The 25,446-nt window shown below is 51.3% G+C and overlaps 1 protein-coding gene across 1 annotated transcript in view; it reads left to right on the top strand.

Annotated features, from left to right (window-relative positions):
* The window catches only part of LOC126572891 (hemicentin-1), an 87,722-nt gene extending 67,538 nt beyond the window's left edge, over positions 1 to 20,184 (top strand). Inside the window, exons 5-12 of the mRNA XM_050232598.1 lie at positions 2,345 to 2,539; positions 3,849 to 4,109; positions 4,182 to 4,302; positions 4,851 to 5,191; positions 5,276 to 5,449; positions 6,366 to 6,482; positions 6,575 to 6,608; positions 19,867 to 20,184. Coding sequence (XP_050088555.1) covers positions 2,345 to 2,539; positions 3,849 to 4,109; positions 4,182 to 4,302; positions 4,851 to 5,191; positions 5,276 to 5,449; positions 6,366 to 6,482; positions 6,575 to 6,608; positions 19,867 to 20,089 — 1,466 coding nt within the window. The 3' untranslated portion in view covers positions 20,090 to 20,184. The remainder of the gene's footprint in view (positions 1 to 2,344; positions 2,540 to 3,848; positions 4,110 to 4,181; positions 4,303 to 4,850; positions 5,192 to 5,275; positions 5,450 to 6,365; positions 6,483 to 6,574; positions 6,609 to 19,866) is intronic.
* Positions 20,185 to 25,446: the final 5,262 nt, after the last annotated feature.

Below are 25,446 nucleotides of genomic sequence, written 5' to 3'. Positions count from 1 at the left end.
AAAATTTAAATCCACCATCCGGTTATGGTTGTTGCCACTTGTGCCCAGTGTCCCCTTTCTCTCGACGCCCCGGGGATTGGTGTGTATGGCAGAGCATACGAACTCCGGACCGAGCTCGAGCTGAAGTGATATGCAAATTTAGTCTCGCGGGCATCGCGCATCACGGTGAGCACCGTGACCACCGCCGGCGTAACATGGGAGGGCCAGGATGATGGGTTGAGAATGAGATTGTTTTCGCGCACCCCGGTATTTTCGCCACGGATACGGAACCCCTTTCGTTAACTCTATCCCTGGTCTCACAGCAAGAGCATTACTAAAAGTATGAGCTACACTCATCCGGGAGTGCCACTCGAAAGCAAAAGGAAAACCGCCCAAAAAAACGGGGAAATAAAACAAGCAAAAAGGGTGGGAAAAACAAAAACACACCTCTCCACCGTCTGTCGGTTAGTATCCTTCGTCAGCGGTGCTAGAACCGTTTGCGGTGCAACAGACAACCGACCGTGAGCTTCGTGGGTGAGGCCACATTACCAACTGAACTCGACGCATCACCCGGGCTGATGTGCCGGTCGAGTGGAATCAAATATATTGCGTACCCCGTACCTGCAAAGTACGTAAGCAATGACTGCGTCAGGCAGACAGTCAGACAGGCTTTTGATGAAATGAATTCCCCTTCTCCCATCTCATGGTTCGGTTTTCTCGGGAGGTTTTTTTTTGCTGAAGCACTCATTAATAGACTTTAGTATCCCACTCACATTAATGCCAGCTCGCTTGGCACGCAGTTCGTTCCCTTTTTGTGGGAATTCACATTAATAAAGTCAGCCTCTTGACTTTCACCAATGCCGCCCTCTGATGCCGATGGGGAAAAGTCTGTTTCTCCCTCTCGTAATCGGCTTTTTGGCTATTTTTCCCATTTTTCGAAACGTCATAAAGGCGCCCTTGATTTCCCTGCAAAGCCATAGCTGTGGGTAAGCTATTTTGATTAAATCACTTGAGTGTATTGCAGTCGGCAGATGCCTCTGGATGTTGAGGGTATTTCATTTCGCTTCAAACACTACACAACGCTTGCTTGCCGTTGCCGAGCGGAATGCCGCGCGCAGTATGATTGCACACGCTTTCGGGGCTCCAAACAAAATGCTCACAAACTACTAGTATGCCTTGGTTGCGATGCGCTGCTACCGTTCGTATGGTTGCTGTAACGTGCTGCTGCTGCTGCTGCTACTCCAAGAGCTCTTGTGCTGCTTCTGCAAAAAGGATAAAGAGATCGAGATCCTTTTTGGCGCCTTCCAAGTGAACGTAACGGCGAACCGGCGCTCACACACAACGCACCGAATGGGCTACCGGATTTATGGGTCTCGGATGGTGGATGCAAAAAAATGCAATACACAAATCGCACCAGGGTTCCTAGCGTTCCTCGCGTTCGAGCTGGGTATTTGTTTACATCAACCGAGGGCCAGGCTCGACGGTCTCCCGTTGGTGCCAGTAGCGCATCGCACCGCTCGGAAGTGGCTGAGATAGCGAATATTAAATGCAGTTTAATGGAATTTTAAAATGAAAAGTTGAGCCTCCCACTTTGCCTGGGGGGGGGAGAGAGCGTAAATGGTGAGTTTCCTATGGCCCGTGACCTAGTCGTCCATTGCGCGCGGCCATTTGCCTTGTTAGCTAGCGGTGCGGTGCATGCGTGCGGAGTAATATTACTTGATGCCTCCTAGATCCGCTGCTTCGCTGCCGGAGGATCTCGAAACTTTTTGCAAGCCGTCCACTTCCGGATCCACAACCACCGGAGGGTTAGAAGTGCAGTTTTTCAATCGCTTTCATAACCACCGCGGAGCGAAACAGCGAACGGAAGAATCTCGAGCCCGCGCACAGAGTGAGCTTTCATCCAAGGGAACAACTTCAAAGGCAGCATTTTGCACCCATTACCCTTGGGTCCGTACCGTTCGGTTCGGTTCGGTGAAGCAAACACACGCGAAAGAGAGAGAAATTAATGGCAAGTTATTGCCCTGACGTCACTCGCTGACCCTTTTTGCTCGCTGGTTACCCGAAATGGCCAACCTTAATGCTAGTTTAAAACCAAAAAGCTCAAAAGGGCACTAGATTGCCGAAACCTCATGGACGCCAACGGAGTGCACTGGTAAATTGAATGCCATAATGGAGGAGCGCGATAATGCAAGCATACTCATAATTGATTAAAGAGATTCATTTCAGTGTTTTAGCTCGTATAGCCAACGAAAGTGGCACCAGAGTGGATGATATTCAAAAATTAAATCATTTTCATAATCAGTAAATTCTGTATATAGAGTGTTGTATTGAAACTTATGGTTCTTCTTCCTTCTTTCTTCCTCAGGTGATCAAGAGCTTTCTCCAATTCATCCACAAACCAACGCCACGGAACCGGACAATCCACGGACCTGGTCCGCTGCATCCGTGGTGCAGATACCGGCCAACAAGGATCGCCACGGTGCCATGCTGAAGTGTTTGGCGCTGCACGAATCGTACGCTGCCCGCTCGGTAGCGGTCGAGGGACGTCTCGACGTGAAATGTAAGTAATTCCAAGAGTTCCAGTGTCAAATGTTTAATAACTTAATAGCTTGCACGGCACGACGCAATGATCAATAGGCATGCCATTTCCTTGGAAGCTTCATCATTGCAAATCTCAGACCTACGCTCAGACGTAGACTCAGACTAAGGCGTCAGGGATCGTTATTAGGATTCGCTTTTCTCCAGAAAGTGATCTTTGCGCTTCACCAGAATCAACCGACTTTGATGAACAGCAAGAACTCATTAATTGGCTCGCGTCGCCAACTGTTCTCGTCCCAATGTAAAAATCCCAAGAATCACAGCGAAATCCTCACAGCGATTGTTGCCCAGAGAGCTATAAATACCCGTTAGAGCAGAGCACCCGGCGCCCGACGCTGCTCTTAAGCTTTCCGACAGAAATTGGCAAACCATTCATCAGCATTAGTGTCTCTCCACGACAGACATTCCCCGACCAGCGACCGTCTCCATCGGATTCCTTTCGCCTCCTCGAACTGGTCGGGCAACGCTTGCACTGATTGTCTCCCTTCGTAATCCGTACCATCAGTGGTGCGGAGCTTCCGGTAATTGGCTCGAAACGATGCAGTTTCAGCGCTGCGTGCCACCACGTTCCAGTGTTCGATGCTAGCGGCAATGTTCGACCCTGAAAGCGACCTATCTGTCACGCGCTACCCTCGCTACCTCTCCTGCCGTTCTCTGGCTTCAGCTTTGTCCCCGAACGCAGGAATATAGTGGCCCACCGGGGGTAGATCCTTCCTTCGAAAGGCACCGGTCCCCGGACGTGCTGGCAGTCAACCTCAATTAATATTGTTTTATCAACGGCGATAAATATTTATAGAATGCATTGGTACGAATTGTGACCAGCTGCTGCAGCTGCTGTTTTTGCTGGTGCCCTGTTGGTGCCCTGTTGGTGCCCGACCTGAGTGCGCACGGCAGAAGGTTGGTTGGTCTGCATTTTAATTCCGCTGCAGTTCGCCACCCCCCCCGGGGGGTGTTCTCAGCCATTCCAGGACCTTGATTCCCGGATGTCGCCGGTGGTGAGTCGACGAGAGGCAAAGAATTTGTACGACTCCTGGCGAGAGGGAACATATTTTATGCAGTTCTTTCCACACCTTCCAACCCCCATAGGGGGGGCGACGAAACTCAAGTAAATGGGATCAAGCTTTATCCTGCTCTTTAATGAGGATATCCGAGTCCACCCTTATAGTGTCCTTGTGTTGTGCTAGTGTCGTGCGAATTCCAATCGATACCATTCCGTTGAGTGTACGAAGTGATCATTAACCTACTTTATCTTTCGCCTCGAATCCAAACAGATGCACCAACGGTAAGACTGCTGGGAGCGCCCCAGATCGACCTGGAGGAGGGCAAGGACTCGCTGATTTTGCGGTGCGTAGCCGACGCTAACCCACCGGCCAGCATCGTGTGGCGACGTGCCGGTCGGTCCGAAATCGCTAGCCTGCAGGAGTCGCTCCAGCTGCGACCGGTTGGAAGGCGCGATGCGGGTCTGTACACCTGTCAGGCCCAGAATTCGGTCGGTACCTCCGACCAGATGTCCGTTCAGCTGGATGTTAAATGTGAGTGCAAATGTGTGCCTTTAGTCCAATGACCTGCAAAACTTATGCGAACCGGGTTTTTCCTCTTTTCAGATGCCCCAAAAATATTGTCCGCTGGACCGGATCGGTTGACCACGGCGCCCCTGTTCAGTCCGGCTGCGTTCGAGTGCGTTGCCGAGGGCAATCCAGCACCGACCTACAAATGGGTGCAAAGGTAAGTACCGGGGAATGCTAAGGGATCACTCTCGGTACCAAGAATGGCGACCACAACATGCGAAATGAATTGCGAAATGAAGTGTACCATGGTCAGCGCTCTTTGATAAAGCTTCTTGTGTTAATTTCCACAGTATAATTGTGTAATAACTAACGCCACTTGTCCTTGGTGATGAACATTCCCAAGTCTCGTGGCCACGAGTACGTTGCTCATGCAACCGCATCAAGGATTGCACCTGTATTGAGGTACAAAATGAATTCCCTGTTTGCAGACATGCGTCCTTTCATCAGCGAGGACACGCTGCACAAGGGCTCTTCAATTAGCAGCACCAAGAGCAGCAACAGTCATTTGCTGGCGGAATCGTATTGAAGCTCCCAGTTACTAAAGACTTTCAAGAATCCATGCCATGCTTGAAAGGACCATCTCAGGAGCGTCGTGATGCACTTTTCATTTAGAATTCATTATCACCGAGCGCTTTCCATCTGGGTGACCTACTTGCGCACAAAATGACGCTCATTGGACACCTCGGTCTTATCTCCTCTTTTCAGGATTTCCATCCAGGGCAAACCATTTCTGGATCGTGGTCGTGAATCGCGTCTCGTCATCGACAACGTAACGTACGACTATCAGGGCGAGTACGAGTGCCGAGCGACGAACTTCATCAATGGGCAGGAGCGGACGGCAACCTCAGATCCGATAGCGTTGCAGGTGGTCGGTGCACCTCAGGTACTCCGTACGACATCCGCCAACGGCGGTGCTATCGGTCATTCCGTCTCCGTACGGAAGGGCGACTCCGCGACACTGTCACTGATTGTGTGTGCCGATCCGCGGCCACGCCACGTCGCCTGGGAGTGGGGCTCACTCCGATTAGAGGCCGGTTCGGGCATTGGTAAGGTCACGGTCTTTTGGGATCATCGGAAGACGTCATCGGGACTTATCTCGCTCACGGTTCTCTCTCTCTTCCACTCGAAAGGTCGCTATCGGGTGGACGATGTGACGCAGGATAGCCGCGAGGATTGCTACCTGGCCACGCTACACATCGACGACGCCGACCTGCAGGACCAGCGGCCGTACTATCTGGTGGTGGAGAACGAACGTGGCACCGATCGTCATGCCATCAATCTTCGCGTCGAAGGAATGTTCTCAGGTAGGCAGGAATGGTCGAACGGTGTGTTGCCTTTGATGGATTGATGAACTGTGGCCCCAGGACCGGTCGAATTAGTCTCCGGTGGGTTTGATTTAACGAGAAAGATTCATCTCGATCACGGTTTACATCAATTGCTGGCGAATGGGCGTAGGTCGTGACGCTAACGAGCAAGCATTCACAACGCAAATCATGTGTCCTGAACTCCGGAACTCTTCTCTCTCTCTCACTCTCCCTCGTTCCCTTCGCTGTCACTCTGTTACGTGGGAGAACTTTGCATTTCGTTGCCTTCCTCGTCGTCGTCGTCGTCGTCGTCGTCATCGTCTTCGAAAGTTGCGTACGTGTGTCTGCTACCTTTGCTCCGGCATTCGACAACATCCTCGGCTCGCATGCTGAAGACATTTTCATTTTCTCCAACAAACTTGGGCACCACAACGTGTCCTTCTCCTCAACATCGGGCTCCCAGGAATGTTATCAAAGTATTACCATAAGCAACTTTTTCCCGTTCATTACGGCCATTACAAATGATCATAATTAAGCCATTACGTGTAACGAACGTAGCACACGAGTGTTCCGTGCGTAGGGAAAACGACGGTACCACAGGACAGGTTGGAACCCACATCGCGAACGGGAAAAGTTTTTCACGCTGTGCTCGCGCGTGGGTTGTCTTGAAGATGTCGCAGAAATGTCACACCGCGCGCTTCTTAATCCCGTGCTTTCACTGTGTCCTCGCGCCCGGAACTACTCGGCACTGTCCTCACATGCACGCACACCCACCCAACTAAGCTTTAATTAATTTTCCAATTTCATATGACTCGACCGGAAACCCCATCGTGGCCTCACCAACTGCTGGTTACCTCGACAAACACAACAACCCGAACAACACCATCGCCGCGTCGCAAACACGATCCAAAAGTAGTGGAACCGCTGGAGCTAAGCTATCTGCTTGGCATTGCCGGTGGATGCCTAGCGGCCTTTCTCATCCTCATCTGTCTCTGCATCTACGCGGTTCGGGCGCGGAAGTGCTGCTTCAGAAGTAAGTACAGGTCCTCTGCCCTGTTGTCTTAATTTTTATGCATTTATTCACACAACCCTCTGTTCTTCCTCCCCGTTTTCTCTCCTCCACAGATCGCAACAACTACAAAACATCGGAGAAGGATAGGTACGTATGGATGGTCTGAGTCAGCGACTGTCGATTCCTGGTGTCAAGTGGGCGGCTCTTCACTTCGCCATGCTCTGCGCTGCGGGAATCTAATTATACTTTCGAACTGGAACGGCCACCTCCTACAGCGGTACATGGGCCAGTGGCTGGGGAGGAAATTTAAAATTCTGTCAAATGTCGTTACAACGATCGAATGATGCGGCTGCGGCTGCGGTAGCGAACCACCAGCACCATCTTGACGGTGGTGAGGTCGAAACGTCGGGCCGCCAGCCGCCGATGCTGCGATGTGAATATGTATGACCGATCTGACGCGCTCAACACTCAACATAGCACAAGCGAAATGATCTCTGGTTTATGCATGCAGCACCGTTCTCCTTCCCAAGAAGACACACCATCGTGCCCGTGTTGCTCCTGGTTGCTCGATCGGTTGGGTCTATGTCGGTGCCACCATTTGACGTAAGCTCGGTTGTGGATGTGGTTTTCCGAATTCTTACACCAGCCTGTCTGCCTGCCTACCTTCATTCCGGGAATGCATTCACTTGTATGGTCCACCGACGGTGGAGTGGTCTTTGTCGTTTTGTTTTTTCGCACCATTTTGCCACTCTTTTTCTCTGTTGGTTAACCTTTTTTTTTTTTTTGCTGCGCCAGGCGGAGAGGCAGCAAATGAGGCACGATAAAATATGCACGAATTCGCCCGAAGGTGCGATCCGGGGAAATATTAAAATAAGTGTTTTTATTCCCGCAAAACGGTCGAACCGCCGGGCCCAAGCTCCAAATCGGATTTCTATCCCGTCCGGCTGGCCTGGTTTTGCCTCCTCTGGAAGGACGCCGGGCGGACCACAAAACCCGCATTTTGCTGACAAAAACGGCAAACAACCAAACAAACAAAGAAAGAAGAAAAGAAAGTAAGTAAAAGGGGGGGGGAAGCTTTTTTCCTTTTACGGAGGTTGGTAAACGGGAGAGATTGCACTTTCGTTTGCCGGGGGAAAGGACCCGTGGGTTCGGTTTTAATCTTGAGGATTTCTATTTTTTTGTTTTACTTGGCTTGGCTTCGGAAAATGGTGCCCGTGCGAGTATATGTTGTTGTGAGGTCCGGTAAACCGCAAAACTTTCGTGCCCACCAAACGGCCGAAAAACCCCCAAAAAAGGTCGTCACCAAAGCGGCTCAACTCCTGGACGCTATGATGTAAAGCCACCGTTCCTCGCCGTTCCCCGGGTTTTTTTTTATTCTGGAGTGGTAGAGGGACAAGGCGCATCATCGTTTGTTACAGTTTCATTAAATCTTGTGCAAGGGTTTAGGGGGCCACTGGCATTGTTCTTTGGCGTCACGGTGACCCTTCTTGCCACAGGTTGGCCAGGATTCTGTCAGAGTGTTTTGTTTGTCCGTGTCCTGTAACAACAGACCACGAGGGTAACAACCCGGTTGGATCCACAAAGCAAAAGCACCGGTGGGGGGTCAGTGGGTGTGTTAATCTTGAATTTTTCAAACTCCAAACAACCAACATGCTCCGGGAACGTGCGAACAAGAAGCCGCGTTTGGCAATAAATTTTAAAATAATTTCATCAGCAACATGGGGTTGATTAGGTATGAGGAGCGTTCTTTTGGTCTTCTTTTGGACATCCCCAAACAATGGCACGTGGAACTGAGGGAAAGAGAGATAGCAAGAGCAGCTCTGCAGCTAGTACTAAGGGCCACTTGAGATGCGCTAGATGCCAAGTATCTGAGAAAAACTTTCTTCTACTAGCTTCAGACCACAAGTGTCCGTTCTCTCTCTCTCTCTCGTTCTCCCGTTTGCTGAGTCGTTCTAGGACGTAGCATAAAAGCATGAGGCCAACGTGGTGAGGGCATTGCGCAATTGTGAAATGCTACGGGAGATTCGGGGAGGCTATTCTATTGGCAATAAATCTTGCACATTTGACTCTGAAAATTGAAAATATCACATGACAAATAGCGTCCAGCGCGGGACCATTTTTCATGTTCACACGGAAGCCCCTGTCCACGGCAGGCATCTCCACTAAAACTGGGTGGCATGTGAGTGTGTTGTCGTAAAGGAGTGGGAAGGTTTTGAGGGAGAAAATTGGATTTCCAGCTCAGTATCCCAGAACCCCGTTTCCGGAGCCTGCCGTTACGGAGGTTTAAATTTCCTGGACTGTCAACCCACTCCCTGAAAGAGGAGATAGCGGGAACAATTCCAGGGATGGACGGAAATTGAAGACGCCAAAAACAACGAGCAGATCAATAGAGATTTGCCCATTAGCTCGTGATATGCGAGACGAGGGTTCAAAGGGTATCGTCTCGGGTCTCGGAGCTGTCCGCCAACACCGACGACACCTTATCCGATTACTCGTGGGCGGCGTCGCCATCACATGGTAATCAATTTAGAATCCGAATCGCTTGACATTCCCGTGTGAGAGTGTGTCGTTTTTTTCTGTTGCCATTCCGGATCCATTTCGCAATCGCGGTGCCACAGGATGGCGGACAGTTTGTTGTTTCCTGGATTTCCCGAAGCTTTCACTCACACTAGAGAGCCCGCGTCCGGAAGCGCAATGGTTTCATTGTTCCTTTTTCGCCAGAAAGTTAAAACTTCATCAATATTTTACGAACTTTTTACGATCCACTCAAACAACACCATCACCGTCCACCGTCAGTCACATACGAGCAACGTCACCACATGGTGACTGCGCTGCCCAAAAATCTCAACCTTAACCGGCTGTAGAAGCAACGCCGTTGGCCGTAAACGTCTTAAAGATATGCAAACAGACCGGAACATAAAAACGATACCGCGACTGCTAGCATGGCCAGCGAGAGGAGCAAGAGCCGACCGTACACCCGACCGATAAGAAAACAATTGGAAGTGGATACAACAATATGTACATTAGTGTGCTAAACATACACAGCCAAACACAGAGAGAGAAGCGACAGACACACATACACACCGATGTACATTCTTCGCCCTCGGAGAAGAGGATCGCTTCCTGGCGGATCTCTTATTAAATCCTATTAAAATGCAGCCAGACCGGGTCCATCCACCGGTCCCAGGAGGTCCGTCCCCAGGACCATGACGACGGTGTATTGACCGTTTCCATCGCTTGCGGCCGGGGACCATTTTCCTTGAGGCTTTATATTGTTTGTTGGTTGCTAGTGGCGTACTCGGGCCGTTCTGATCTTTCCAATAACACCACCAAACGGCTCCAAACGGCTGACTTTGTGGCACTGTCACTCTCTCTGCTCTGCTCTGTGCGCTGCCCTCGTTGGTGTTCCAATGACCGCAGCAGGCCACTCGCAGGCCGACTCTTAAGTGACTCCGGCAGCAACCACAAAACTGCCATTGTGCTCCGTCGTCCACTGGTGTCGTGCGAGATGGCGAAGGAAATTGAGAAAGCTTTTACTTTATGCATCTGCCAACCGACGGCAACTTTTGGCACCGTTCGGAAATGCGGCGGCGTTGCCTGCTTCCTTATCTATTCCTCGGTCTTGGCTTTTGAACCGGGGGTTTCTTTTTATGATATAAATAATAAAAATTCAATAAACCGTTGTACCGAGATGGGACGTCGGCGATAAAACTAAAGTGTCACCGAGGCGATGCGATTTTTCTATTAGAAAAAAGTCCAATTCAATAACCAATGGCTATTCGGCTGTGGTCCACGGGCGCGATCCCGGGAAGGATACGATCGAAATGAGTCCTCCTTCCTTTCCTAACGAAAGCAATTTCGAACATGAATGTGCATGAATGAATGGATTAACCTGTAATTGGAATACATGTTGTGTTCTAGAGTCCTTGGACCACGTGCCCTGGTTTGTGCGATGCCAAAGCTTCCGATAGCTTCCAGTACAAAGAAGAAAGGAAGTTTGGTCCCCGGTTCTGCACTGGGAGCACTGGGAATAGTAAAGTTCAGGTCCAAAGCTAGCGTTACAACGATGCGCAGCACGGAATTACTCGAGTGCGGCGACCGGTGGCCGACCGACCTTTCTTGGAATTGTCTTGGAAGCACCACAACCGGTAGCTTCGGTGGCGGCGGGCATTCCAGAGATATCCAGAAGATTCTGCGGACTAAAAGCATGCATTTGTATGGAAATTTAAACGAAAACTGCTCAACTCAACTGTTTGGCTTGGCTGCTGGGCGCCTATCATGCGGCAAAACATTCGGTTTGCATTAAAATATTTAAAATATTTTTTGTGGAAAACCCACGTGGGTTGCCACATGCACCAAAAACCATGGTAAAGCCATGGCCAGTTTAACTTACCAAAGGCACCCCCTGAGCACTGGAGCTGGACAAAGCGCAATCTCATCTTGATAACGATGGCTTTTGAGTTGAGACCATTCCGGGGGGGGGGGGGGGGGGGGGGGGGTCGAATCTGAACCAGCATCGTCGCTACCGTTTTCGGGAAACGTAGCACCGGACCGGACTTAGATAACTCCAAGCCGAGGGCCGGAGCAACAAAGAGAGCTTAGCTTCTTCAAACCGTGTGTCCTGTTGTGACTTGTGTCTTTTCTCTCGGTCGCGGTCCTTCAGAATGCGAGTTCTCTGACGAAATCCCAACAGACCACAAAAGGGTAATCCAATTAGAAACCACAAAGAATGTCGGACTTTCGGTCGAGGTCAAAACATGATAACCACTACCGGCCATCCGCCGGTACGCTGTGCCGCTTTCCCGTGGGATAATCCTGGGAGTGGTTTAGGAACTCCAGGATGCCACGGGATTCTCCTTTTTTCTCCTATCCATTTCGACTTAACCGGACTTACCCATGGGGATGTCAAGGTACAGCGTCGTTGTTGCACTGATGCTTCGTGCTTTTCGGTGCATCGTCCTTATGTGCGAACGAAGCTATTGCAACGTGGAGGCGAGTTGCATTGTCTGCGTCAGTTGCTGCTGCTACTGCCACAGGTTGTCCATCAAGGGATCACCACCCAGGTCCATCATAATGGATGTTGTGACACAAATTGTATAGCAACTTTTCAGTCGCTTTCCTGTATCCAAAATTGCCGGTGAAAGCATTGCCGTACGAAGAAATTTAAGAACAGATTGAGTAATGGACCAACCGGGCTACCGATAGTCCGAACCTGACCTGGAAAAGCCCATAAGTGGCTACTCCTGGAAGCAATTTGATGAATGCCACTTCCCCCTCCCCAACCCGATTCCCTAGCATCGATCTAATCGTAATACAATTCGTCCATGAAAAACAATATCCCTCTACCACGAAGTCCGTTGACCGTGGGCTCTGGCCTATTGGCTTCACCCTTAGCGCCCAGCCCCTCCACCCCCCGTAATCGAATCAGCTTTATCCCGCTTCCATCCTCCGTGTCCGACATTTTTCGGTTCCAGCTCCAGCAAACCGAAACGACGAGGCTATCGGTTCGAACCCGTACCCTCTCTCTCTCTTTTTCTCCGTCCAAAAGAACGGTCATTTTTCATTCCACGGGATCGCTTGTCGCAACAAAGCACGAGAGCACCGGACCAGGGTGCGCAGGATCCATATCCTCGGCCGTAAGCATTCCAGTGATCCCTTCTGGGGAAGCGTCTTCTGGTCGAGCGGTCGCTTTGATGGATGTGCGGAATTACAGATAGCAATGGGAAGAAATCTAAACAAATTTCGAGCAATATTTTACGTTTTTCGCAATTTTCTTTTGCGGTCGGACAGCCAGCCACGGCACCGGCACCGGCCGGGGGAATGTTTTGTGGACAAAAGGTTTCACGGATAACGAGAGGGGACGAGGGGGGAGCAGCAGAGCAGAAGCTGTGGGTGTGTGATGCGTGCTGATGTTGTGTCTCGCTTGAGTGCCTCTACTCTCCGTACCGTTTGGACATGTTGCTGGGACGTGGAAGAAAAAGGAACATCTATTTGGCCCCGGAGTACGCAAATGGATCGCTTGTGACGTTTGGACCCAGTTGTGCCACGATTGTTGCCGTGGATGCAAGATGATGCAGCCACTAACGCTATCGCGAAGAGAAATTCTCGATCCTAGCGATGTGGTACAAGATTAGCCGATTGTACCTCCAAGTTTGCCCTCCGAAAGAGAAATAGAGAGAGAATGAATAAGAAAAATAACGTTCCTGCCGTGCAAAACCTAGTAGCAAGTTGTGTGGTCTAAGTGGAAGGAAATGTTTCCTTAAGCGTACTCATCAATAATATCCCGTGGCGTCCATTGTGCTACGCGATGGCGTGTACGATTCGTGGCTTCGTTTGTCCACGCAAGGCGAGCTAATATCGTACACACTCGTGAACGATATAAAGCATCGTTTGAATCCCGGAGAAGCAGGAATGAAGGGCACAAGCACACTCACATCGGACACAAAGGTACATCCTTCTTCGATCTTCATCGTTTGCGCTCCCCAAGAGGATGGCTCGTTGGCTGGCTGGCTGGCTGGTCATTGTGGAGCGTGTGAACACCCACAACACCCCCAACGCCCACCCTTCCTGCTGAGCTGACGTTTTTATGGCGTGAAACGCAAGATTCGGCGCTACGATGTGGTTTCAGTCGAGGTGAAGGAATGGCAATTGGGCAAATATAGCTGTCATTTGCAAGCATTAACCTTAATTTGGGTCCGAAAACCACCGGCACCGGCACACGGCCCGGTCGCTGGTGCTTTCGCTCTTACGAGCACGAAAACGATCAATAAGCAGTTTTACGGCGGCACCCACCAGTGTCTGCCTCTGCTGCTGTCGTGTATGAGATCCAGACTTCGAGGATGGCATTAGGGAACCACTTGAAGTAGGAAAAGAGAGAGAGAGCCCTCGTTAAGATACCGGGCCGAGCCAATACAATCTGTTTTCGGTACGGGCGAGACCGAGTGTTTGAGGGGAATCATAAGCAGCTGGATGGTAATTAAGGATCGCGCGCGAGAAAACCCATTGACGCCCCACCGATCCAACCACGTGAAGCGAGGAATGAGAGCGAAACGGAGTCTAATGATAACGTACAGCAATATGCACCGCATACGTAATCTCGACCCAGGGACGTCTCGGTAAGTGTTTAATTATGACGACGCAGCACGCACACCCAGTGAGGCCTCTCACTAGTGCTGCTCGTGTGAAATGCTTTCAAAATTCGACAGAAAATGGCGCAATGATAACATGGAATGGAAGGGAATTCGTTCGCAAAACGTAAAAGCCTTGAATAGCTGCTGGATTGCGATTTGTTGTTCTATAGTTCTTCATCACTCTGGATAAAGCTGAACCTGCTTGCATTGTTTTGATCCAGCCAACGAACAAGTGGCCTTTGAGAGGACCGAAACAGCTTGTTCGACATCAGCCTCAGGTTCGATACGCGGCACACGCGCCCATTTTGGCGAGCGGCAAATTTGGCGAAATTAATTACGTCGTGTCCGGTCCGGTTACAAATGATTCCAGGCGCCATTGTGCGGCCAACGCGCTCCGTTGACAGCTAATAAGCAATTTCTCGGTTCAGCGACTGCAGCTTCCCCGGCGGAGGAACGACGTCCAGGGGGGGCAAGGCTGCGTGAAACAATGTGATGATTAATCATCTTGATGCTGCTGCTGCTGCTACTGCTGCTGTTGGTAGTGGTGGTCACCGGCCAACTCCTTACCAACTAACAGGCGCAATGAATAAGAATTTCGCTTTTATTCGCCTCCACGACCGATAGCACCGTCTGGTAGCGTCTTAATCGCAACCAGACCATGTTTCATGTACGCCTGTCTAGCGTAAAAATTCCTCGACTTCGCGTCACGTTGCGTTTGATGTGGAAAATCGGTACGAAAAGCGAGACAACCATGGCGAACGCTCCGGTGCGCAAGCTGTCGCTAATGCCAGCCAACCTTTCCTTCCAGACAAAGGCACACTGGTTGGGTGGTTGGTTTGATGTTTTCGATGCTGCTGTTCTTAAATGCCATGCCACATCAGAAAATGAGAAGGTTCATCGTTTGATATCTTGTTGGTCCAGTCGTGGTTGTAGCAGCTTAACGATTGTCAAACACCATCACCGATTGATCTGGTTGAAGCGTATGCTATGTATGTCTGTATTGGAGCATTGGAAAGGATCGGATAAGAAACCTGCGCCCTGGGTGAGGTTAAGTACACATGATCCGCATGCACTGTGGGCAGAATCTTGCGTCCGTGCACAACGAATGGTGTCATCCGGAGAATGCAAATGTTTGCTAAACCTTACCACCCACACCCACCACTAGGTGACACGGTGTTATGTGATACAATTTGCAGCACAAATCAACAGGGAAAAGGATTTGTAAAGCACCGGCGAGGGTTCCCAAGCGGGCTGTGACAGCGAGACGAGATGTCGCTGGGCCTGAGCTTTTCATTTGTACATTCACGGTGGCAGTTATGAATGTTATGTGTCAAAATGAGTGCTTTTTTGTGACAGTGTATCTGTCTGTATGTGCGCACCCTATGCTGCAGAGGCTAGGGAAGGCAGAAAAAAATAGAATACACCACGGACACGCCCGCCATCCCGTGATCCCGGGTTTTTCCCCTGGAATGAATGCAGCACCGAGACGTCAGACGGTCACAAGATCCGCATTCATGCTCGATCCCACACCACAGCCAGGTGAATGCGGCAAACGCGAGTCGGAATGAAATGGTAGCAATGAAGAATGGTGGAAAAACCGCGAATGGAAATGTGAAACTCGAGAGGAGAAAACAAAATGCTCCAGCAATGCTAGCGGGCCATGTTGGTATCATGCACCCGGAGCACTTCGAGCGAGGCTCTTCTCGAGGCAATCTAGCGTCCCAGTGCGGTCTCTATCTCGGCGTTCGCCTCCTCTGCCATGTGCACGTTTCCGTTGCGAAATGGACGGATATGTTCACCACGGCACAGCATCGACAGTCAATCTTCCAGTGCTGTATGTAGGCGCCTGGCGCAAACCCTGGCCCGGCAACTTCACTAAGGACTCTCTCGCTGGCGCTGGCGGATAAGCAGCACCGACGACCGACAACCGACAAGCGACAACCGACGTGATGCAGATGTGGTGATGGTGGTGGTAGGTGTCGGTTGCCATGCTCATTTTCATTTCATTCTGGCAGTTGAAAGGATTTTTATCATAAGTATCATCGCCATCAGCAGCAGCAGCAGCAGCAGCAGCTTGTGTAGCATCATCAGCACCATTCGCCCTCACACCAAGGGTTTGTGGTAAGGTGCCAGCATGAGCAGCATAAATACACGGTGGCTGGAGCCGAGGCGTTAAACGTGGCACAACCTCCGGAATAAGGTTTTAGCGTAACATAACACACTTCTCCATCGCTGCAGCATCACCATCCAGTGTCTGACGGCGGTGATGAGCCTGTAAAACGCGCAAAATACCTGCTACAACGCCAGATACTCACAGAGGAGACTGGGGGACATGGTGATGATGATGATGTTGATGATGATGGTATCTTTACCAAAAGCGAGCTTGAGCGTGGTTGTGCGTATGTGTGTGTGCGGCGGTGTCTTTACAATGTGTTGATTGATATGATCACCAGCGTGGAAGGGGGGAGCGAGACCCCCACGATTCCACCAGGAATGCGTCGCGTTATCTCCGCCTCCGCGTTCCCTTGGTTTGGCTTTAAACATTTTATTTCTCACTTCCACGTATCCGTGTCGTGGTATGCGTATGGAGATTTGAAAAATGGCGACGCATGTAACATAAAATACATCATCGTACAGCACGCTGCTGTTAATGATAATGCGTGTGGGTTCGCTGCATCGCCGCTATGCGTATGTCACACCAGGTGACAGAGGACTTTGTGAGCGTGCTTTGATTGAAATCGTTAGTACGCGTATGGAACGTCAATCCGCTTTTTAACGACGATCCGACACAGCCGCCGAAATGAAGCGATAAACAAACAATGATACGCCAGGAGCGGTGCGCAAAAGGTATTCAAAATTGGTTACGTGACCGTGGCGCCAAAGGATGGTAGGAAATGTGGTTTTGCGAAGGTCAAATTGATGAAATAAGGCATCAAGGTAGAGTTTCTTTTCATCGTTTACTGTGACCGCGTCTGCCAAGATTGAATGATCATTTCTGTGAACAAAATGCTGTGACAGCTCAATTCTGTGGTTTTCCTTCAATTACTAGCAACGAACAAAATGAATTTATATTTCCCTTGGGGCTGTAGACCCTGTATGGAAAGTCCCACCTGTCACAACGGTAACATCAATTACGCACATTCACCGCAAGCCTCATAGAATCAATGCAGACAAAGGTGCATAACATGCTCGAAACATTCAAGCATTATAAGCAAACATAATGGCTACAATGGTTGAATGAAAAGTCAATGGCTAGCAACAAGTGACGCCTGATAGTGACTATCACGTTTGCAAACACTGGAAACATGGCCGTGCATATCAGTACATGTGCATGCGTGTGCGTTTGTACGCTGGGATAAATAATCTAATTCATCCGGCAATCTATTGATAACATTGTTTCCAATGCGCATCAAGCATCCACAATGAAGATGTACGGTCTCTAGCTCACCCTGGATCCTGTCTTGGATTTAATCTGCTTAAACAGATACATCGACCGTTCGGCTTAGCAAAGCAATCGTCACCAGCAAACGTACCCAGCTTTACTTCTCTCTCCCTCTCTCTATCTCTCTCTATCTCGTCCATTCATTCCGACAGCCGGAAGCAATGAGAAGTCCTTCCCGGACCGAACCGGAAGGATGCTGGGCAAAAATCTATGTAGCAAACTAAAGCTATTGAGCCGACGACGCGCGAGGTGAGATCTACGGGGGGGAGGAAAGATAATAACATCAGCGCTCTCGGGTCATCCACGTGCGATGAAATGGTCGGCAGGGGGTGAGTGTGTTGTTGCCATGCTGCGTCATCGAAAGCGGAGCGGATTGGTGTCAACTGAGGACCCTGCTGTGCGGCCCAGAAGGAGGTGTGGCAGGTGATTGCGATTGTCCTTAATCCTGACACTCGCACAACTAAAAGCTTACGGTCCGATGACCGAAGCCGCTCCCGAGAGGCTATCGAGGTTGGTCAGATGTTCGATCTCGACTCGACGGCTGTCCGTAATCCCTATAGCCTCGGATCTGGGTTCCTATACTGGACAAACCGGCACGACTCGGCTCTCAATCTCACTCGATCCATCGCCGCTATACGCATCAGACACGAGAAAGTCCGATATGATGGTGAATGCGGACTCCACTGGCAAGGCTTCAGTGTTGACTGAATAGGTACCCAAGCTCGGCCGAAGCCAAGCTTGCGCCCCATTGGGGAGTAATTTGAATTTCTAATTAATTACAACAAGCCATCGATAGTATTCTCAGGAATGCAGCCTCATTCTCTCAATAACTCATCTGGCTGGTAGGCAGATCCGAGAACAAGTAACGATCCCAATCCACCCCCTCCACACCCCGGTCAAACCGAACCCCGAGGGACCGGCGTCCTGTTCGTGTTCGTGTTCTATTTGTCCAGCTGCTCCAGCTGTTGGGCTGCCTCCGCTACCCAACGGCTACGGCCAGCTGAGCGAGCCTTTTCTGGTATTTTGGAATTTTCTTCCCTTCACCACCCTTCAAACCAACACCCCCGCGGACCCCTTGGTCGGGGTGGCCACCATCGCCGAGGGTAAACTTCTTTGCATACAGATTCTTACTCGGATTACAACTTTATCTCTTAATGGGTTTCGTTCGCTTTGTCACCACTCGACGACGGCTGGAGTGAAGGAAGATGGTGGCATCGACGGTGGTGGCATGGTGGGCCGCCCAAAGTGGCAACAAAGCCCCCAGGGCTGCTCAAGAGGACCGACAACATCGGGGCCGGGCCGGCCGGGCTAAGTGAAGTAACCGGTAAACCGAGTCGGGCAGAGTCTCTTGAGGCCCTTTTCCATCCGCTCCGGCATGGAACAGACACGGCACCGGGGAGTGATGGAACCTACACATGTGTTGCCGTTCGCTATCATCATCTTCATCTTCTGATCGCACCAACAAACACAAAACCCTTGGAACACAGTTCTTTCTTTGGTCCTGGCACTCCGGGATACATTCTAACATGGAAAGCGGATTGCTTTTAGATACATTTGTCTCTCTCCCCGTGGCCGGAGCAATTTACGTCCCGAAAAGAACGATACGGTGTGGCGAGCACAGGTACGACCGAGGGATGCAGCGTTGCATTGGATCGTTCTTGTGCCGTCCAGTGGCATGCATTTTTCTCTGCCAGAACGCATAAATAAATATTTGCCGAAAGGTAGCAGCACCAGCAGCAGCAGACGCCTTTCCTTGGTGGATGCGTGATAGTGACCGTTGTGTGTACACCCAGGCACCGTTTTATCTGCTATCTTTTGGAATTGCAAAGGTGCGGAGATGAGAAAATGTAACACTTTCCCATTTAGATGGACGGTCTTTGCCTTTTCCCTCGTGCAGGGGAGCTTTTAGTGCGTAGCTGCTGATGATCGTTATTTATAGCCCTCTCCGATGGCTCCGATGGTTCCATTTTAGTAATGAATAGTAAATATCTCTCGAGAAGAAACCAATAAAAGAGTAGCTTTTAGTCCCTGCTGTGCTGTAGCATCGCTGCTTACAATTTAGTTCGGAGCAAAGCCTACAAATCCTGAGATGGGATACATTTTGTAGCAATTTTTGAATGCCTATTATTTATTAGTATATTATCTGTAAATGGCATTACGTGGTTCGTAGCGGACGATAGCGACTGCCAGGCTAAATCCAAGAATTTCCCAGGCATTACTAATCTGCCTCGGTCCTGGTTATTGTTACCGAGAGTTCTAACTGAACTGGATGGATAAACATGGATAGCATTTCATTTGGTTTAACCATTTCATGAGAACGAAACTTATGAACTGTTCGCTACAGTCAAAGTAGTATCCTCATTTTGTAGAAATCGTTAGCCCTTGTTACGACACTTGCTTTTGTATCGTGTAAATTTACAGATTTCAATTTGACTGTTTATATCCAAGGCCAGAAGTATTGGTTGAAGAGATTATAGTGTTCGAAAAATTGAATGAAGAAATGTTTTTTAACAATTCAACATTCATTACATAATGCAGTTCGAGATTGCTTAGATATTTAGCAATTTAAAACGCTTTTTAAACCCCCTGAAAGTACCGACTACCAGGCGCCTCCATCCTGGCGCCTCCATCCTGGCGCCTTCATCGTTTCGGCAACGGAGCTACATCATTTCGTGTTCCCGGAAAATTGAATTCGAGAAACACACACTTGAAGTATAGATCAGATAACGAATCAATTTAATCCAAATCATTGATTGTCTACCCGATAAATTTCTCTAGAATCTGTACAAACAAATCTCTAATCCGATCCGCACCCTCTTTCTCTCGTTTCCAGTGAAAAGGCCGACCTAAAGTCCCGCTCGGACAGTATGAGTGTACCGCCGCTCGATTCGATCTACACCACACCGACCGGCTTCCACCATCACCAGCAACATCACCATCATCCGCACCACGCTGCCCACCATCACGCCCAGCAGCAGAATGGAACGCCCGGCTCACCGGAAGCAATGAAGGTACGCATGGCCGCGATGATATTGCAACCACCGACAAGGGTTTAGCAGACGCCAACCAGTGAGACCGATGGCACCGAGGTGAAGGAGTCGTCATCGCTCACGGACGATGATGACGTCGACGGTGCCGGTGCCCGGGGCGGTTCCCAGGACGACGACGAAAACGACGATGATAACGACGGTTCCGTGCCGTGTCCGTCGGGGCTCGATCGACCTTCCGGTTCACCCCGGACCAACGTCGTCGTCGTCCGTGAACCGTCTACCGGTGGCACCGGTACCGTCGCCGTTGCCGCTGGTGCCTCGTCTCAGTTGCATGATAAACGATCACTCGATCGTACCCAGGGTCAGGCTAGTGGCAGGTTAGAGCCGGCACCGTCATCGGTGCTCGAAGATACTCAGACACGCGTCAGCTGCCAGCAGCAGCAGCAGCTCGACGCAGAAGTTCAGGAGCAGCAACAGCAACGGGAATCAGCAGCCACCAGAGCACCAAGGCGGCTCTCGGCCAAAGCGAGTGATTATGGTTTGGAGCGGTTCAATCGGTTACTAGATCGGCTCGATAGGGGAAACTTTCTAATCAAAACTAGCTTTAAGAAGTCGTACTCACTGATACTGATGTCACGCGCCTCGACCATCTCCGGTGGTAGTGGGAATACCAGCATCACCACCACCACCAGCACGGCCAGCACTAGCGCTACGCCACGCGATGGCCAAAAACTGGACAATTCCGGTGATACCGTTGGTAATGGCGTTGGGGAAGGGCAGGGTAACAGTAGCGGAAGCGGAAGTAACAGTAGCACCGGCCCATCGAGCAACGGTCTCGATTGGAAGCTTCGGCGGACGGTTGGTGGTGGCAAGTCACCGTTGGATCGGGAACCGATCGTCGGTGGTTCGTTGCGTGCCTGGTACCCGAGGGCACGCGGTGGTATCCTCATCAAGGCCAACTCAAGCACCGGCATCTACCAGCTGGCTGGCGAAGCGGAAACGGCCGAACAGAAGGACGAACGGACGGACCTCAACGAACGGCCAGATGCACCGCAGGTTCCTGCGATGACGGAAGCGGAAGCAACACCCGGACCACCGGTGGACGGTGGTCGCACCACAACGGAAGCATCCGATACGGGTTCCGGTTCCGGTGAAACGACGACCAGCAAGCCCGTGGTTCTATCGCGAGCGATGCGTGCTAGCCCCCGGAAACCAGCGCCGATCGGTTGCGAGCGGACAACGGCGTCGATTGGCAATTATGAAAACATCCGGCCACGCGAAACCGGCAGTCGTACGCTTGGTTCGGCTTACCGGAAGTCAGCCGCCAATCGGAGACGGGCTGCGGCCAACGGTGGTACCCCAGAACGGAGATCGAGAACGCGAGGTGAATCGGAAGCTGACGAAGGTCGGTTGAGTGTCAGTTTGCCACACAACGGCGCCGATGGTGACAGCGGCGAGTTCCACTGGCAGCAGCACCAGATACCGAGTGCCGTACCGACGCGGTTCTTCCAACGGCAGGATTATGCCAGGCCAACGGCCACACCCAACGAAGAGTACAGCCGGGAGCAGTTGGTGCTGGACACTCGTCAGGACTCTGGACGATCTAAAACACTGATCAGTGGTGGTAGCGGACGAAAGCGATGGCTTGCCGGTGGAGGAACAAGTGGTGGCCATCGGAAGGCATCCAGCAGCCAACCGATCGGAGTGGAACCGAGTGATGGATCCAGCACGGGTACGAGCTTCCGTTTGGTTCCACCCTTCTTCGGTGGAGCGAATGGTTCGCGTCGTTCGGAACGAATGCTCAAGAACGTAAATCTTCATTTTCCAAATAAAACTGGACACCATCAGGGGGGACGAGCGAGTGACGTTGGTATGCCGGATGGTGGGCAGCTGCATGCCGCCAGTCAGGCTTACCAGCAGTTGCTCTATCCGAATGCACGCTCCGCACTGACCAGCGGGCCCGGGAAGCGCACTAGCGGTGAGCGTAAGTACTTCTCGAAGGCGAAATCTCAATTCCTCAAGCTAGGGCAAAAGTGCCGACTGTTGACGGTGGTCGGTAATCGGAGTACTGCCACCGGTCCTTCCGGCAATATCAGTTCGTACAATCTGGACGATCTGATTAAGGCCACGGCCAAGTACGAGCAGAACGAATCGGCCAACCTTAACCAGCAGATCGTCTACAAGAGTTACAAGTCGGAATTGGATCTTACGAAGAACTTGGCCTACTTGGATAGCTTCTTGAATGAGGCTTTTGAGGAGCGTAGTTCAGGTCCCATGGCAACTGCGACCTCAACGACGACTGCAGTACGTCACAAGAGGGCAAAATCTTGTTCGAAGTCGCTGCACCAGCACCACCGAGGAGCTACGGGGACAATGGCTGGCCAGCTGGGTGTCGACGATGGCGCAACCACGGACAGTACGGTAGAAGTTCCGTCACAACCTCACGCAAATCTGATCCAACTTGAAGACGTCTGGTCACGGAGTGTCGCGGTGGACGTCGGTGCGGGCCGTGGTGCACCCGGACAACCCACCTGGACCACCAACAATACCAGCTCGAGCTCGAGCGAATACCTGCGCCACAGTCTGGTACCCCCCGCTGAGGTGGCCGCCAAATTTAACGATTTTCTACTTCTCGACACTGCCCGGGACGAGGAGGAAGCGGACTTCGGAGTGGACGATGATGACGAGGAAGAGGAAGGCGATGAGGACGATCAGGAACTGTACGGGGATGAAGCCGAAGAAGAAGAAGAAGAGGAAGAACCAGGTACGGACGATGACCGGATGCTCCTATATGACAGCGCCACGACACCCTTCATCGTGGCCAGCGCTCTAGGGACTCGCGATGGATTCGGCGTTGGCCGCTCGGTGCTGGTAGAGCAGAGCGGACGGAACAATGGAGCGACCTCAAGCTCCCTGAGTAGCAGCGATTACGCCTCCGTATACAGTGCGACCTCCAGCGGTGGTAATGGTGCGTCAGCAACTGGCCACGGACTTCACGGACACCCCAGCCTACGCTTCCCAGGCCCGGAGGGTGACAATCGACCAGGGTGCGACCCAAAGTCAGCAAAATCCGCAAAGGCAAGAGCGGCATACCAGCAACCTCGAACGAAGCTACTCCATGGAAACGCATCGCAGCACACTCGGATCTATAGCAATTTCCTCGAAGGTGGCACTGCCGCTGGTGGCGCTGGCGAGATGGCCCCAACACCAGGAAGCCAGCAACTGGAAAAGAATCAACGCTCGAGGGCACCCCCGACCGTGACCACGACAACGATGGTCATGGAGTATCCGTTGCGGTACCCGGATCGCTATGATTACCGAGTACTGCAGCAGCAGCAGCAGCAGCAGCAACAGTCGGCGACCAATCGTAAGTCACAATCACACGGCCGCCAGATGGCAGCGCCGGGTGCAGGCAACCGAGAGGAAGCGGACAGCTTGACACATCCGGAAAACTATCTCGAGCACTATCACCAAGTGGCAGCGCAAGCCCTCCTACTGGGCAGTGGTTCTTCTTCTTCTGCTGCACCGGATCCGGTCACCGATAATGTCACCCTTGATGGTACGATTGGAACGGACCAGAGGATGCGAAACGATGGCAACACAGGCTATCAGCTGGCTGCCATGAGGCAACGAAGTGGTAGCAGTGTGTCCACTGGCCGCGTACCATATCACCATCGACGAAACGGTAGCCATTGTGGACCGCCATCGTGGAACAATGGCGTAGCTAACGAACATTCCGACAATGGCGGATCGGAGTCGGATAGCGCACCACGGAGACCACCGCTCGTCGTCTGCGATAATGAGCCACCATCGTCGTCAGCTGCCGGTGCCGTAGTCGTCGATACGTCGGACGATGAACTGTTGCTCGGGAGTCTCGGAGTGACCTCCTCAGCACAGCTCAACCGACATCCCGTGCAGCAGCAGCAACCACTTGGCGGATACTCCGATTACAGCCATCGACAATCGGAATCCACGTCACTGGATCCACTCTCGAGTGGCACTGCGCGGCGTAAGCTGAAGGGAGGGACGACGGCCGGTAAAGCACCGGCATTGGGGGTGCCCAGTTCCACCAGCAACTATCTCAACTATGGACCCCACCGCGTCATCGTGTCGCAGTCACGTAAGGAGCACGGTGAGCTCGTCCTCGAGTACGAGTGTTAGCAGGGTCCGGCGTGCCCTCCGCTGGCCAAGACCACTGCACGCAATGGCGTCGTCGTCGTCGTCGTGGATCGCCTTTCACTCCTTCTAGCTGTTGTGCGTATATGTGTGTGAAATGTAAATGTTACGTGATAATGACAATAAATAGCATCGTAGGAAGCATCTTGCTTACTTTAAGGGATATGCGATAGGGTATGCTGGCTGTCAATTGGCATCAGCATAGAGAAAAGGGTTGTAGATAGATGAGGGAGAGTGTGAGAGAGAGAAAGAGAGAGAGAGAGAGAGAGAGAGAGAGAGAGAGAGAGAGAGAGGGGGGCGTGAAGCGAGATTGCTAATCAGCTGTTGATGACGACCGATTATCGCCATCGCTGGCCGGTTTTCAGTTTTCCGCACGTTTTGCAGTCAATTGCGCGCAGTCAATGAATAGAAGAGACCAAAGCGATAGGTGAAGGTGTGGTGGTGTGCTAGATAAGCTTCATTCACACGTAATGAATGCACTTGAGTGGTAGCTGCGCGAAACTGACTCCATTCCTAGGGAGTATGGACACTGGGATGTCCCGAGGACACTTCCTTCAGTGCTAGACCAGACAAGCAAGACAGGGCAACGCAAACATAGCCTCGCAGTTAGTCAAATTCGAAGCATCACCATCTAACCGATCGAAACCGAATGTTCGATCTCATTCACTCTTCTTCACCATTACCGATCTAGTAGATAAGATGGCAGCTCGTTGAGTGTGGTTATGTGTGTCGCTTGGCAGACACAGACACCGAGAGACACGATACGATGTTAGTAGTTTAGCGTAAGTCACACATCCTACCGTTTAACGCTTTCGAACAGTTTATGTTTGTTGTTACATACTTAAAGGATTTAGCTAGAATCGCAATCAATCTAACATTCCCCAGCGGGGCCCTCTTTTCCCCAAATGAAAACATGCAGCCAAGCAAGCAGCTAGTGTTCTTAACCAAGTCGTAGCCTAAATCGAGGTTCCACCGAGCCCTGCAGCGAAAGTGACCGATCACCGTTTACCACATTCACGCACACGAGACTCACACTCATTAATAAGCCACCGAGGAGATGAAGTTGGGGCGGGTAGTTAGTTAGGGAACTAGCCAGGGTCCGTCACGGACGGAATGTACAGTCAACTTGGAGCGCTTCCAGGGAGCGTTAGCTGCACTCTCCAACGTTCGTTTGGATGTAAGACGGTGCTCCAGTAGCTTTAGAATTAAGCATCACGCTGTCGGTCAGTGGCCACCTTGAAGAGAAC

Source organism: Anopheles aquasalis, chromosome 2 (assembly GCF_943734665.1).
Source record: "Anopheles aquasalis chromosome 2, idAnoAquaMG_Q_19, whole genome shotgun sequence".
In the NCBI taxonomy this organism is placed as follows: Eukaryota; Metazoa; Arthropoda; class Insecta; order Diptera; family Culicidae; genus Anopheles; species Anopheles aquasalis.
This window is presented reverse-complemented; position numbering and strand designations above follow the sequence as displayed.